The sequence below is a fragment of the Periplaneta americana genome, chromosome 9, assembly GCF_040183065.1.
Source record: "Periplaneta americana isolate PAMFEO1 chromosome 9, P.americana_PAMFEO1_priV1, whole genome shotgun sequence".
Taxonomy (NCBI): domain Eukaryota; kingdom Metazoa; phylum Arthropoda; class Insecta; order Blattodea; family Blattidae; genus Periplaneta; species Periplaneta americana.
In genome coordinates this window covers 174,801,965-174,818,948 of record NC_091125.1, presented here as the reverse complement: position 1 = coordinate 174,818,948, position 16,984 = coordinate 174,801,965, and the positions used below count along the sequence as shown (strand labels likewise).

The 16,984-nt window shown below is 35.8% G+C and overlaps 1 protein-coding gene across 6 annotated transcripts in view; it reads left to right on the top strand.

Annotated features, from left to right (window-relative positions):
* Positions 1-16,984, top strand: part of scrib (scribble planar cell polarity protein) — a 308,579-nt gene that overhangs the window by 115,754 nt on the left and 175,841 nt on the right. For all 6 annotated transcript variants that reach the window (XM_069836394.1, XM_069836397.1, XM_069836396.1 and 3 more), the window contains exons 6-10: positions 1,519-1,593; positions 2,119-2,336; positions 3,832-3,965; positions 4,395-4,506; positions 7,547-7,722. In XM_069836394.1, coding sequence (XP_069692495.1) covers positions 1,519-1,593; positions 2,119-2,336; positions 3,832-3,965; positions 4,395-4,506; positions 7,547-7,722 — 715 coding nt within the window. The remainder of the gene's footprint in view (positions 1-1,518; positions 1,594-2,118; positions 2,337-3,831; positions 3,966-4,394; positions 4,507-7,546; positions 7,723-16,984) is intronic.

Genomic DNA, 16,984 nt, shown 5'->3' with positions numbered 1-16,984 from the left:
CTAATTATTAAAGCCATGTTTTAACTTCAAATTTTCAAAATCATCCTACATAGTATTCAAAACTGCATGTCCTTAACCTACAAAATACACGAAAAATCATGATACTACTGCGATCATATTACATCAACCTATCGAACATTGCACTTCATCTTACTGCAACATAGAAAAAAATAAGAGGAATTCAATCTCGATAGTCCCTTCCCTATATAAAAAAAACACATCAGTGGCTGCATATCTTCTTTATAGAGTACCTACGGTACTTAAATACCAATGATTAAAGAAGGCAATATTCACCTACGACATAGTTCCTATTTTTTTTATTTGTGCATTTCATTCTCAAAGTTCTCGTTTAGGTTCATGAACATTCAATTTACTCGTATCTATATTCTGCATACTGCAGATTTCACCACCCATCTCGGGGAATCTCTCAATATTATACAGGTTTAGGCCTATGCTATTATTTATTGTAAATGAAATTAAATTATGAGGTAAGAAAATACTGAATTATATTCAATTATACTTACTTACTGGCTTTTAAGGAACCCGGAGGTTCATTGCCGCCCTCACATAAGCCCGCCATTGGTCCCTATCCTGAGAAAGATTAATCCAGTCCCTACCATCATATCCCACCTCCCTCAAATCCATATTCAATTATACTAGGTTATGCAAAATAATTGTAAATATAATTTTGACACGCACAGGAAACCAACAAGCGGGAAAGGTAGCATATGACATAATATAACCCTACAACAAGTTGCACTGCATGGAACGCTCCTGCCATCTAACAGTAAAACTTCGCATAAGATATCCCTATTGAAACAGGCTTCACCTGTGAACAGTACAAATTGTAGGGAGTTCGGTACACTACCATTGACAGAGCTGAACTCTGGGTGTGAAATCATTTGGCCCAGTGCTTGCAGGTTATAGGGGTGTAATCGTTGCTCCCTCAGTACTCGTCACACAGCATGCATTTCGTGGGCAAGTTGACCCATTTGACTGGTCCATATTACCTGCGGCGATTGTGTTACTGTTAAGCAAGCTAGCACCATCAAACTTCAACGTGTTAGACAGGTGTTTGTTAGCTTACAAAAACGTACCTCAAACAATTTCTCGTTCAAAATCTTGAGGTGCCTGAAATAGACATTGGTTCTATGTCAAAATACTCAGTTTAGACTCCTCCATCATCTGTATTATTTTTTACCAAAGAAGTTTCAAACACTCTGTATATCAAGGTGAACTTTTTTAAGTAGTTACATAGAACCAGCCAGGACTGCTACAAGCTGACTTGTCTAAAGATGTATTGAGATGAATATTTTTTCTAAAATGAGGAATGATTTTTAGTTCACTTGCCCTACAGACATATTAAAATGAATATTTTCTTAAGTAGTTACATTAAACTGGGACTGCATCAAGTTCATTTGTCTTAGAGATATATTAAGATGAATATTTTTTCAAGTTTTTTCATGCCTATAAATTGAAAATATTTACAATTCAAATTAGCATTGCTTATTTCGGCAGCCTCATCATATTGGGAATCTTCCTTCTCTACAAGAACTTTGGCTTGACCACAATCAACTCCAGCATCTACCTCCTGTAAGTATCGGCACAAGCAGTCTTGTTGTACTGTGTCATAAACTGTTTCCTGATAGAGAATGTGCATTGCAATTTTTTATTGCTAGTGAAATATAGAACACAACTATTTTAGTAGTTGGAGTCACTGGATTTAGTCATTCGTAATTGTCCCAACAAGTAGAATTAACTTTTTACCTATGTTTCTTTTATAATGAAAAAATGGGATAATGAGCCACCATTGCTTACGCCTGTTTAAGACTTTGTTTAACTTATATTAACTTTTTTTTCGTACTGGTTTAACAGTTCATTTAGTTTTTCTTACAAAGAATATTTAACCTCATTCAAGTAATGAAGCATTTCATTACCAATAATGAAATTGTGTTGCTGTATTATGTGGATAATGCTGGGTTTGCAGTGAAAGACCTGCCTTTGGACAGAAAACTATGAATGATGTATTGGTATGTGAATGTTGACTAGTATCAGTGCACCAAGAGATGCACTGTAATGTATGTATGTTCGTGTTAACAGGAGTTGTTGTTGTTTCAGGAAATTGGAAGGCTCAAAAAGTTAGCTTGCCTTGACATCTCTGAGAATCGGTTAGAAGATCTTCCAGAAGAAATTGGAGGGCTTGTGAACCTCACTGATCTTCATTTGTCACAGAATGTAATAGAATCTTTGCCCGATGGATTGGGAAACTTACAAAAATTAACAATTCTTAAAGTTGATCAAAATAGGCTGGCAATGCTGAACCCAAACATAGGAAAGTAAGTGAACACATTTTAATTTTTTCTGTACCCTAAGAAATAGCTTGTATAGTGATGTTATTGAAGAGCTTCATTTGTTACTACCATGACGACAAATATTGTCGGACCATCGGATCTGTGCCCCTTCAGCGCTGTCGTCGTTCTTGGAAAAATTAACGCCTCTACTCACTCCATTCCACCTGCTTTCCTCCCACCACGTCAAACTGCAGGCCATGAACCTTGCCGAATAGGGATGTTGCCAAACTTCCATCAAACAGTGTCATAAATAACTGGTCCTCCATGCTACAATATCATTTCTTTCAATCAAAATACATCTTGTACGTCTACATTTTTTAAACCTAAATCCCATGTCTCGAATCACTTTCCGTAGTTTTTCTCTCCAATGTTGGAAATTATTACTTTTCAGTAATTTATTCAATGTTGAAACTTCTTTCTGAACGGCATAAAATTCTTGTATCTTTCTTCTTAAAATACATCGGTTCATATCATCTACAACAATTAAAAGTTCCCTTGGTCTGTTCTTCTCTGGTGATTCTAGCTTTTCATCTCCTGCACAGACTCCCTCTCTCCTGATTTTCTTTATTAGGAGTTTTGACCTGTCTATATAAATTACAGTACATAAAATGTTGTATTATTAGTATTAGTTAAGTAAAAAATTTTAATACATAATCAATTGAAATAAAATAAGCCTCACCTGTGATGTCAGCTGCTCTTTTCGTTGCCTGATTTATAGGAAACAGATATTGACCTATTTATTTCTCTTCACCGCAAAATGCTACTACGTACTTAATAATATTTCTTTCGCCACTCCGTGCTACAGTATTCATGTTGAGTTGACAACACTGGACTGCAAGTGCAAATATTGTAAACTGTCCCGCAAGAAGGCCAAAATTGTGAGTAGTGGGGGATAGAAAGGGAGAGAGATAGGAATGCAGGGAGAGAAATGAATTACTGAGACTGAGAAGGAATTAGAGTTCAGTTCGCATATCTTATGGGGGCAGAGATCCGATGGTCCGACTATAAGTACATTCTCCCTCAGTTCTTTGCTGCCATTTTAACACTCCCAAGTAGAATAATATCTATTATTTCACATTCTGTTAATATTTAAAAGAAAAGAGAAAGTTAATTTTAGAATGTTAAATGTCCAAGAACGAAAAGAATGAGATAGAAGCCACAAAGAATAATGTGTAACTGTAGGGAAGTGTTTGTGAGGATTAAATCTTTGACAGTTAAAATAGTGTTGCATAATGCTTTTTGTCAGGTTTATATAGTCATGGGAGCTTTTAGTAATACACAAATCAACACACATTCAGCTAAAGCATAAGTTTTATAAAACCTGGCTAAGGTGTTAATGTTTTTTTATGGATGAGTCCGTATTTAGATGTATATCAGTAGTGTGAATAAAATCACAAATTCCGCCTTTTGATATTGTCTAGTATTAAAAAAGTATGTTGTATGTTTGTGTGAGTTCAGCTCAGTCAATTTGTTTGCTTAGGTGTGAGAACTTACAGGAATTAATATTGACGGAGAACTTTCTCATGGAACTGCCAATATCAATAGGGACCCTGGTGAAACTGACCAACCTCAACGTCGACAGGAACAACTTGCAGAGCTTACCAGAGGAGATAGGTTTGTAATACATATTCCTTACCAATTGGTGTTTTAGAGATAACCTGAATGCATCCATTCTTGTAACATCCAGCTGTTTGTATTCATCAGTATAGTCAAGGGTGAATGTGAGTTGTAGATCCCATAGAAAATGCTTCTTTTGTGTTCTTAGAAAGTGTGTCCAGATGTTTTTCTGAGAGATTTTGTTTCTGCGGTGTTTAATCTTGATTAAATCTTGTTTTCTAAACAAATGAAGGGGAACATTCAAATTCTATTAGAAAAATTAGTTCTTTTCGTATATTTTGGCATTTAGTTTAAATATTAATAAAAGATGTGAAATTTGAAAATTATTGTTTATGTTGAAAGTGTCTTGAATTGTATAACATTGGTGTGATGGCCATATGGGTGGTTTTATGCTGAAGTTTTTTTGTAATGTTGAATTCTTTACAGGCAATTTGTCACAGCTCGGAGTTCTTTCTCTGAGGGACAATAAACTGCAATATCTGCCTTCAGAAGTGGGCAACTGTTTGGAACTACATGTGCTTGATGTATCTGGCAATCGGTAAGCATCTTGTCCTTGTAAGCTTCTCTTCTATACTGCAGAACATTACGGTACAATTAAAGCCTGTGTGATGTATCTTGTCTCACTGTGAAAAGAGAGAGGAAGGAGGTATGTCTTACTTTGTCTGTGTTGTTATGGCGATAGGGGGAGTGGAGCAATGCCGTCCATCCATCCAGTGGCGGAAGGGACTAGTTGATACATTCAGTAGCACAAAATAAAATAACAAAATATCTCTCTTCGTACTGTGTAGTTCCGTCACTGAGCTTGTCTTTCAAGAAACTGAGTTCCGGCAGCCTGTACAATAACAAGGTTTTGAAAGGAATTCTGAAAATTTACAACCCTCCTATAATCTCCACCCTCATTTGAAGGGACTTGATTTTATTGCTACTGAGACAAGATAAACCAAAGTAGGTGTAGCACTGACCATCTGCATAGCTGCTCAGTTCTGAAGAGCACACGGTCTGTCTGTAAAATTCCGGAACTTTTGTCATAAAACAAAACTTAAACGTCTGTCAAAGTACAACGCCCCACTGCTTATACTCTACATTCCTTCATTCACTGTGTTTTCCTCTTATTAATGTGTTTTACTTTTGCGCAATTAATTTTTTATTTTTATAGTTTATGGTTCTCTTTGAACTTCTAATGTTCACAAGAGAAATTTAGAACTTTACAGTTAAGCCATTTTTGAGTCTGCAATACAGTACTGCAAATTTATAACACATTCTTGAAGAATGTAAGATGATTTGTAGGAAATCTTAGCTGCTTAGAGCCAGTACTGGCTGATATATTACATTTCAAACTTCAATCCAGAAAATTTTATGAAACTGAATTATCTTTTTCATACTGTGATCTTCATTTAATAACATGTGATTATTTTACAAAAGAAAAAGTCAGTTGTTTTGGACTGTTTGCTTCTAAGGAATAAACCATGCCCTCAAATTGTGGAAACTCTCCTATAATTTATTCATTTACATCATGATGTGTTGCAAAACTTTTCACTGTTTTTAAAGCTGTAATAGAATCATTAAAGGACCCAAGATTGTTAGAGGCAAGCATGGGCGAATTTAAATTTCTACGAATTTCAGAGTGGGCTGCATCTTAACAGTGAACATGTGCTGTATTTTCGCATTCTTACATTTTAATAGCAAGCCTAATTTCGAGAATATTTGATTTAGAACGTGTAAATGATGATCCGTATTTTAAGTACAATCATGTAAGTGTAACTGAAATAAATGGACATGGAAAGTATAAGAATTCTGCTGGGATCTCAGAAAAAGTAAGTTCGAAATGTATAAAAGAATTTTTACTGTACTATCTTTCAAGGTAAGCTGTGAGTGAATTGTGGAGCAAATTTGATCGAAAATTCAATTCTTTATTTCAAATCTAAGAAAAATTTAAGAAGAAGTCTGAGAGAGCAACATATGGAGCAGGGCAGTTTTGAACAAGTTTTGCATCGTGTAAACAGTTCTAGGTGTTGTACTTTTAGTCCTGTTGAGACACAATTTTGCAAGTAACTTAAGAAAAGTGTGAGGAACAAGAATACGGTACGTATTGTGTTTTGACGCAAAGATTAATGAAGTACACATTTGAGATGTTTAAGTTTGTATTATGATTATTTTTATTTGATTATGAAAAATCCGACAAGAAAAAAATACTACATTCCAAACTAATGAAGAGAGAGAAAGAATTTGAAAACTGTATCCCTGGGAAATGTCTTCACAGCCCACAGCACATTAAAAAAATTATGACACTGAGCGGATATTTTTTGTCGTTAGTATTAGTATTTATTTAACCTGGTAGAGATAAGGCCGTCAGGCCTTCTCTGCCCCTCTACCAGGGAATTCCAACTATAATATGAACAATAAAATTACAATTAGTATTAAATTTACAATTACAATTATAATAAAAATCAAAGTACGAAAAGATTACCTGACTAATTACAGCTAGATAATTTATCATAGAAAAACAAAGAATATTTTATATTTACTGAATTACAAATTAAACCTAGAATAACAAAATTGTATAGTGATGAAATTACTGGATATTGAAATAATTTGTGATAGATTAAGGAAACTATTTAGAAGAAATCAATTACTGACCAAGTGCCTAGTAAGTTTGCGTTTGAATTCAATTTTATTTCGACAGTCCCTGATGCTAGCAGGTAGCGAATTCGAGTCTTGGCAGGGCTATTGTGAAAGAGGATGAGTATGACGAGGTGCGATGGGATGGTATTGTTAGTATTGTTTCATGACGAGAGCGTGTGTTCAGATTATGGTGGGAAGAAAGGTAAGTGAAACGACAGGTACGAAGAAATAGAAGAGTTCAAGATTTCGAAGAGAAAGAGAAGTGAATGTAAATTTCTTTCCTTATCTAGTTTAAGCCAACCTATTGTTTCCAGGGATGGGGTAATATGATCATATTTACGAACATTGCTTACAAAACGTACACACAAATTATGAGCACGTTGAAGTTTCGTTTTGTTGTCGCTGGAGAGGTCAGTCAGTAAAATGTCAGCATAGTCAAAATAGGGAAATACAAGCGTCTGCACAAGGGACTTTTTTAAGCAAGAGGGGAGATGAACATTTATCCTTTTTAGCACATGGATAATAGAATACACCTTTCTGCAGGTTTCTGTGATTTGCAAGTCCCAATTGAGATTATTATCCATGTGAATGCCAAGATTTTTTACTGAAGAACTGAAAGGGGTATGCACTGTACCTACTTTAAGGGGGGAAATGTCGAGGTGTTTTACAGCGTCGGTTTGCCGTTTGTGTCCTAATATATAATTAGAAAAAAAATTGATTATTTTGTAACTCAGAAACTATTTATTTAGCCTAGAGATTTCAAATTTTGTCAGTTTTTAATTGTAATTTATAAGAATGTGTGGTAGAAATTTCAAAAGGATTGGGTGAATAGTTTCAGATTTTCAAATTTCTCTCATTTATGACGATAATGTGTTGCGGCAGAAAACAGATAATAGATACGGCACCAGAAATTTGAAGTTGTTGTGCATGCATAATAATGGGGAGGTGTTTGCCAGGTTACAGTACCTGCCCTTCTCACTGACCAACCTGAACCTCAAGGCCGTGTGGCTGTCTGAGAACCAGGCACAGCCGATGCTGAAGTTCCAGACTGATCTGGATGAGGAGACAGGAGAGCAGGTGCTGACGTGCTTCTTGTTGCCCCAGCTGGAGTACCACCCAGAGAACACAGCTGGTAAGTGATATGCGACAATGTTCACTGGGCAATACGTTTTTATTATGAGAATATTTGTTGCAATGTTCAGATTCTGCAATTTGTTGCTTTTGTTACGATCTCTGTGAAGTTTCTACTTGCAATGCAGAACTTCTATTGCAAGGTGGGGCTCTGAGTCTCCTAAGTTCGTGTCTTTGTCTCCCAAGACATCCCTCTGTGAGTCACGACATTTTGTATGCTGTTCATGGATGAAAAATATGAAAAAGATGTTTATGTGGACACGAGGTCGCAAATGTTTTTTTTTAAATATATTTTTTTATTTATCTATTTTTTATTCAATGCAGTGGCACTTGACTAAAGTCATTGGCCGTACAATGGCGATAAAAACTAAAAGGAAAGAAAACGAAATAAAGTGAACAATGTGCAAGTGAAACTATGAAGGAGAGGATGTCAGCACTGCTGCGTTCTGTCTCTGGCCTCCCAGTACCTATCCACAAAGCTGACAGATGAAAGTGCTGGACAAGTCTTGATGTGGTTTGAGTCCATGGTGTCGGAACATCCACAGAGCATGCAGTGGGGCTGGATAATACACCAGGCGGTGGAGGTGATTAGCCAGGCAGTCATGAACGTCGCAACAGCTTCTCTTCTGGGCCATTCGGGGAGAGTGGAGTAGGTCGCAAATGTTTCTTGGGCGGAATAATAGCAAGTTTCATCGGTGCACACTTGAGGATGTTCACACACCACCTCACGTCGGCATTGCTTTGGATGCACTACTCTCTTGTCTGTGATGAACGTGTGCAGAATGGATGTCAGGTGATCTGGTATGAAGTCAAAATTATCCTGACTGGACGTTTTGGAATACTTATTATCTGATAAAGATGCATTTGCGACCCCATATTGATAAGAACATTATTCTTATTTTGATTTCAAGAACATGCACATATACTTAAATATGTTCATTAATTCACTCATCTGTACAAAACTAAGCAGTATGTGATGTTCTTCGTGTATACTCAATTTTTTTTCATGGAGTGCAGTTTCATAGAATGGACTTCGCCGACAGACCTTCTACTGCCCCCTACTAATTGCTTGTCATAAATAAATATATTCCTTACGGTGACGGAAATCTTATCTTCTCTTGTCAGTAACCAATCACAACCCTTGTTCAGAAGAATTGACAGGCTCTCGTCGAATCCACGTGGAGGCAGAGTTGCTGCATCTTTTCCGAATTCCAAGAATCCCATCAGTCTCATTTCAGGGTCACCAGGATTATGGCAACTGTGCAATGTTGGGATGAGGAGACAGTATGGAATTGTCAGAGGTGTTTGTGTAGGAAGTCATAAATCTGTAAGTGGGTGTTCAAAGGAGCCACCGAACTGCACTCCTTGAAATAAAATAAGGTATAACTTAGTGCTGTTTTGACTTCTTTGAAATTGATGTTATGGTATAAATAGTGCCGCCTGCAGTAGATATTGTAGGTTGCATTTTGTACAAGATTGCTTGATTACTTGTCATTAGGAATGTGTCTTATTGCTCTCTAAGTTAGAGAGTGGCTTCTGAGGAAAAACATGTCTTTAAAGATGTGATGTTTCTTCGTTTGAAAAACATTTTTATCGTTTGTGTAACAAATTGTAATGAAGAACAGTACAGACATATTGACAAGACTGATCTTCAAGAACAATGGAAAAATATTCACGATGGTGCTTATAATAGTCGCAGGATTGGGGGAGAATTCTTCAGAGTACACCACGAAATTGTGTCGTAGTTTCAGGTAGAGCTAAAGTGATTAATCTTACAATATTGTGTATGTATACGTTTCAGGAGGTACAATGGAGGTCGTCTTCAGATTTTCCTCAATTTTATGTTGGTAATGATTAGTGTCAAATTGAAGCACTCTAGATACATGCTGCATCGTATTGGAGAGTTTGAAGTAGTTGGTAGTGGTCCACTTGATAATTATACAGCCTTTGTTTCAGCACTGGGTTTTCCAAACTTTCTAACAGAAGATCATGTATGTTGAATTGTTTATTTTTTATGTCATCAGTATAAAACAAATACTAGGATAGCGTCAAGCACGTAGTAGGTATAATACGTAAAAAAAAACAGTTAAAACTTATTAAAAACCAAATGAGTTATACTATTAAAAAATTTCCCCAATTATTGTATTTCATAGAGCTTACAGTAGTACTGAAGCTTTAAAATGTGGAATAAGTCAAAATTTTACAAGCCAACTCTTTAAAATTACATTAAATCTAGTAAAATCATCAGAATGGTATCGCCTGGGAAAATATTCACAGCTATTAAATTGAGCCAAGGTTTTTATTTGTGCAACCTGATATTGGGTCTCTCAAATAAATTGTTGTGCCTTGTTTGATAGTATTATGAACCTGGGATTTAGAATAGTTACTACTCAATTATTTTTTTTCACTTTAATAAAACAATTGAATATATATATACATTTATAATTATCAATATATTTTTCTCTACTAAATAAAGGCCTGCAATGAAACTCATAAGAAGAACTGGTTACAATGCGTAAAACCTTGTTTTATAGAAATATGTTAGTAGTTTATAATATGAATATCTGAAAAAACCCAGCCTCTTACTTTACTTTACTGACATATTCACGTGTAACAAATGTTTTCACTACATGCAGGTGTAACCCTTTAACAATACAGAGGCAAAAAGTAGTCTTTATGTACTGAGCGGTCTTGCTTACATAAATTCCTACTGAAAATCATAAATAATAATAATAATAATAATAATAATAATAATAATAATAATTTCTCTCAATAGAACATTTTTCTTGTGATAGTAACTTGTTTGCCCCATTTGTTGGCTTATCCTTTACGTTGAGTATCTTTGTGCTTTTCAAAAGAAGACCCATGTTTATCATTCCCAGAGAAATTGCTGTACACATACTCAGAAGTACAATTCTGCAGCCAGGATGCGAATATCTTGAAATCTGTTTTAGCAGGGCCTCTTTGTACTGTGTATAATGAAGTAGGGACCTGAATTTTTAGCATCTGTTTTCCTGAAATTAGCATCTACTTTTTTCCAAATTAACATCTATTTATCTACTTCCTCAGTGTTTCATTTTCCAGCTTTTCGAGAGGAATATTCACCTCCTTTGCTTGGCCCTGTCGAACATTTCAGTAACTGAAGTTTGTTTTGATGAAGAAGCTGATGTTGAAATTTAGTGCTGTCTCATCATGCTGCCAAGTGCTTCTGTTCATCAATGCTATCTTTCTTTGTCCATTCAGTGCGGCAATTGCAGAATTGACAGAAAACTACTGCTGGGCTCTTTTATGAGCAGTGGTAGTTGTTGGCCCCATTTTATGAAGGAGCACGTGTCTCACAAATTCAACAAACTCTGCCAATATAACTAGAATAACTATCCAACTCTGCTGCGATCTCAAAAGCAAATGGCTGAGTAAACCGACGCAACACATTTTAGCCAAGCCCATATTGAATATAGAACTTGATAACCAATATTATGTTATGTATATCAATTATTGGATCTTCATTTTTCAAATTTATCGAATTGAGCAGACTGTAATTAATAGAAATATAATATTGATTGATATGTTTTGAGTATTCAAAAAGTGCCTTTAATTTTTGTATACATATAATGTGCTTTTCGCTTGACAAATATTATTTATTTATTTGTTTAATGCAGAGGTAGTTGACAAATGTCATTAACCTTACAATGACCAAATAGCAAAACAAACAGGGAATATACAAAGACAATTGCAAGAGTACAACTTGAAAGAAAAACATCATTTTACTGATAAATTGCTATTAAATAGCATTTTTCTCTGATTTCGCAATTGATAGAAAATTCGCATTTTTTTCACACTTCAAATTCTGCTATAAAATCATGCTAAATCACCTTACAGATGATGGAAAATATTTTCTATCCCACAATTTAAAAATTCGCGAATTTCGCAAATGCGAAATTTCAGCTCACTAATAATAAGAAAGTAAAATCTGATTTTTTTAAAATGGGCCACCTTGCACACTAATTGCAGTGTGAACTATATCATTGTGCCAATGTCGTGGCTGACGTAACAGAATAGTAGGCATCAGGTCCTGGGATCGAAGTGTTCCTTCTTATACTTTCTCATTTTTTTTTTACTGTTTGTCTATTTCAGTGGCAGGATTTGACTTTCACACCATCTCCTTGCTTTCAAGTACAAGCTGTGTGTGTCTTTTAATCTTGTTTAAACTTCCACCTACCAATAAATGTTATGTGTTTTTAACAGAATTTGGGTTTCTGGTTATCTCACATTTACTGGAATTTAATATGCCAAGACAATGCATATGGTCTGCTAAATAATCTTGTGTTTTAACATTGTAAATGTTTCTATTGCTTCTTTTCTTTGTAGGGAATGGAATTTCTTACCATCTGCTTCAACAGGGTGAACTTATAGTTTTTCTCTGACGTTTAGAAGTCTATTTTATTTATCAAGATACAATGAAAATTTGATATGCGGTATATTTATTAATTTGGTCAGCAGGTCGTTATCATATCATTTTTTTTAAGTAATTCTTCTATTTCCATTTAGGTCATAACATGTGCCTTGTCTCACTGCCATTCAATATACTCACATTGTTGACTGATTACCAAGTTTGTGTTCTTTTTTTTTTTAACTCCTCCAACATCTTAGATTAATTTGACCTGCATTTGTGTGGGTTGGGGACAACTGGCCACAGAAAATTGGCCACAGAGGCAACTCGCCACATAATTGAATTCGTATCAAAGACAATTAGCCACACATTAAAATTCAAGGCAATACTCAAATTCGCAACAATTTATAATATATTTCTATGGTAACACAAGACAAATCTAGAAGCTGTGAACTAAATAGGAACTGTGGCGGAAGAAATTCGCTTCACAAAATCAGAAAGAGGCTTTGACAAATAAATATATCTTGGCTACATGTACACGAGACTTAGAGAAAATAAGAATGGAGTTGTTTGGCGCTGTGACATGCTGTAATGCAACAGTCACGTTATCAGAAGATGGCAGCAGTGTCGTCAAAGAACCGTCTGAACACAAGAATCATTCTGCAGACTGGGGAAGGATTAAGGCAAAGGAATGTGTAGAGAACATGAAGGCAAGGGCGAGGACTTCCCGAGAACCAACATCTGTCATTATTCAAAATGAGTTACAGCGTATTGCAAGCAAAGCCAGTGTGAATCTACCGAAGAAACTCTCTATTAGAAAAACTGTGCGCCGTGCCAGGAAGCTGCACCTACCACCTGAACCAAGGAATATTAACCAACTGAATGTTATAGCCGACAGATACACCAAGACCGTACAAGGAGAAAGGTGGTTGTTGTATTTTGGAAATGTTATTCGGCTTCAATGGTTTCTGGTTTTTCAAGAAATAAATTTAATTCATATATTATTATTTATATTTCTATCTTTTTAGTTTTTATTTTATTAATGTAAATATTTGTATTTTGAACCAGAGGACAATGTGAACCTTATCATATTTGCCACTAATTCACATTTAAATAAATTGTTACGGTCCTATTTTTGGATAATGGACAATGTGGCAAATTGTCTGTCTGTGGCGAATTGTCCCTATTACCAATTTTCTGTGGCCAATTATCCCAGTTACCAATTTTCTGTGGCCAATTGCCTGGAACCGCATTTGTGTTGGTATGTTTCGTAATTAACATTTAATCCTTCATGTAAGTTTCACTCCTCTTGGCTAAACTCGAGGTTGAGGTTGCTTTATAATGTAATACATGAGAATCATCATTCAAGGATTTAATTTTATTTTTGAACCAGTAAAAGTCTACTGTGTCACAGTTTGGAAAACTCCGTTTAAATACATTCCTTGCAGTTTATGATTTAACTAATAGCATATTTTTCTTGGTACTGTAAATTGGTTCCTTAGTTGCGTCTGGTACATAGCTTTTTCCTCCTTTTATTGAACTGCTTTCTCATCATATTATGTTGCTTGCCAAGCTTGCTAGGAGTTGTAACTCTTATTTTGACATAGACCGCATGCATTTAACATTTGATGCTTATGCTTGATGCTTACTTAGCTTGTAATTCCGAGGATAAGTGCAACTTTGAAACATTATGATTTTCAAACTTAGTTTAGAATAAAAGAAATAATTAAAAATGAACCCCATCCAATTACTTTCTTTAGCTGTGAAAGCATCTGATATCGAGAATGCATGATGTATTTTTATCATTATATAATTCAAAGTAAACCCCTTCCAAATACTTCCTGTACCTGGTACCAAGAATGCATGGTGCATTTTTATTACTTACATACTTTTTCTTCTAGTTCGTCATATTATCTAGATATATAAATCCTTGCTAAATGTCTTTAATTTTGTATGTCAGTATTCAATATGAAAACAGATGAACAATAAATTCTGTAATGTGCCACAATACAGACTGTATCAGTAGGGAATAATTACTCGATTTTAGCTTAAAAATTAACGAACTGGAGAAAAGCTGAGATAGCTTCAAACTAGAAATCGTAGGAAGAAGCATGAGGGTGAAAGCAGAGGTTACATACTGGAGCACTTTGAGTATTGTTTAAATGAATAACGATAGTATTTTGTGTTTACTAATGTTTTCAGACTTAGGAGATTGTTTCCATTACTAGTGATAATGTTTCTCTGCTTACACATAATGTTAACTGTGCATTCCAGTATTGATACAGGACAAATAATGTTACACGAAAGTGTACATGGCAGAATGCAGACTTAGGAACGCAGTTACTTTCTTGAACTATGTTACGTAGTGTGTACTACTAATCAAAAGCTTCATGGCGAATGCATGTATATTATTCTCTTATAACTTGTGCTTGTAAATAGACATGCCTGTTATGCAACAAATGTAGCAGGTTTCTTTTGTATTCAGGCTGCTAGGCTCTCAAGAAATAACTTGGTATACTAATTTACATTAAGTTACTGACTTTGCTTCATTATACAGAGTGATTTATATAGAACTGACACATTTCTTTCATTAATTGTTTCAAAACGAATTGTGCTACCGACAACTTATTATACCTAAAATGTAGAGGAATTCTGGGAGATTATTTACCTCTATAGCAAATGTTGAAAATGTCCTCCATCCTGCATAAGGCACAACTCAACACATTGTTCCATGTTACTGGCCACTCGTTGGAGGACTCTGTTGTCAATAGCTTGAATCTCCTGTGTGATGTTGTGCTTCAGATCGTCCAATGTCTGGGGACATGTGGCGTAAACCCTGTCTTTCAAGTAACCCCATAGAAAGAAGTCCGGCGTTGTCAAATCCGGAGATCTTGGTGGCCACAGGTTCCTGGAAATTATTCGATCGTCAAAGAAACTTGGTTTTAGGCCTGCACTTTTCGCAGCTCTCTGACACATTGAGTAGGTGTACCCTGTTTCCTGCGACAAACGTCTTAATGATTTTTTGGGTGACTGCTCCAGTCGTGTTCTTACGTCAACAACAACCCCTAGATGAACGATGCTTGCCCTTTTCACTCACCAGAGATCCAGTTGTTTCCAATTTGTTTACCAGTCCCAGTATTGTGTTTCTTCTGGGAGGATTGCGAACACCAAATTCTCTCTGGTATGCCCTTTGAGTAGCTGTAATTGAACTTGTAATCCAGTATTGCTTCACAAGGAAGAGTCGTTGATTTAATGTGTACTGCATTTTCACGTTGACACAAAATGTCGAAAACAGCTGCCAACAATAGGAATAAAACATAAACATCTGCGCATCTAGTGCTGCCAACAATAGGAATAAAACATAAACATCTGCGCATCTAGTGACAAGGAATCGAAACTCCAGAACATTCTGCTTAATTTGGTGCTAAAATTGGGTCAGTGCTGCCAACAATAGGAATAAAACATAAACATCTGCGCATCTAATGACAAGGAATCGAAACTCCAGAACATTCTGCTTAATTTGGTGCTAAAATTGGGTCATTGAATGAATTTCCAACGAAATAATTAAAGAAAGAAATGTGTCAGTTCTATATAAATCACTCTGTATATCAGCATATATCTGCTCTGCAAATAGTTTTGGTAGTTTTCTCTTGAAAGTGTGGAAACCCATAATTTTTTCTCGCAATTCCTCATTATCTCGTTGGGAGGATTTTCTTGATAGTGTTGCAGATTTTTTGTCTTACAGAGAAACTTCGGATCTTTCTTGATGTCGGCCTCGGTAGCGCAGTGGGTATAGTCATGGATGAATATATAATAGGATGGGAAACTTACTGAGTTTCCTGTAACACATACTAGAGGCGCTGTTGTAGAAATTTATCTTGCTGCCACCTGTTGGGAGGAGGGGCGTTATTATATCGAGCAGCGCACCAAGTAGCGAAAAGAGTAACTAATTACTCCATGCATTTACCAGCACACCTGGTGACGAAAACTGTGCAGAAAGTATTCCCTCCCACCCTCATCGATATTCAAAACTAACGCAATTTAAAATAAAACATTTACATTTTTATTCCTCACAGCATCTACTACTGAAAATTTTTACCGGAGCCACGAGGAAGATAAAAGAGACGATATATTTTACACTTCCCAATTAAAATATAACCAGACAGAGACAGAAAAAAAATAAAGCAAAAGGTTAGATAATTGGGATTGTATTCTTTGGATATTTATTGTACAGCGCAATGGAGAAGTCTGCACGAACTACTTAGATAGTTCAATTTATTATATTACTATTACTTTACAATACATTCAACAACACTATTTTTACAACGTCCATAAACATCACTGTTTCACATACACTGCTTATACACACACGTATCACTTTATGTTCACTTATTAGCAAGTTTCTGTCTGCCATCTCGACTCTTCGAGCAATATCTCGAACGGATAAATAGAGAACTCTGGGTGATGTACCCAACACGTAGTTCTAATGTTCACCACCTACAACGTTAGGCACTGATCATCTTAATTTCAGCCCCCGCCGCCAGATGGTGCTGACCGCAGTTTCGCAGCCTATTATATATTTATCCATGGTATAGCGCTGGCCTTCTATGCTCGAGGTTGCGGGTTCGATCCCGTCCCAGGTCGATGGCATTTAAATGTGTTTAAATGTGACAGGCTCATGTCAGTAGATTTACTGGCATGTAAAAGAACTCCTCCGGGACAAAATTCTGGCACACTGGCATAACCTCAGCAGTTGCAAGCGTTGTTAAATAAACCATAATCTTTCTTTCTTGATTATGGATGTGTGTATCCTGATGTTACGTATTCTCCAAGCAGCCAAATTGGTTTAGATATTTTTCACTTACACACTGAC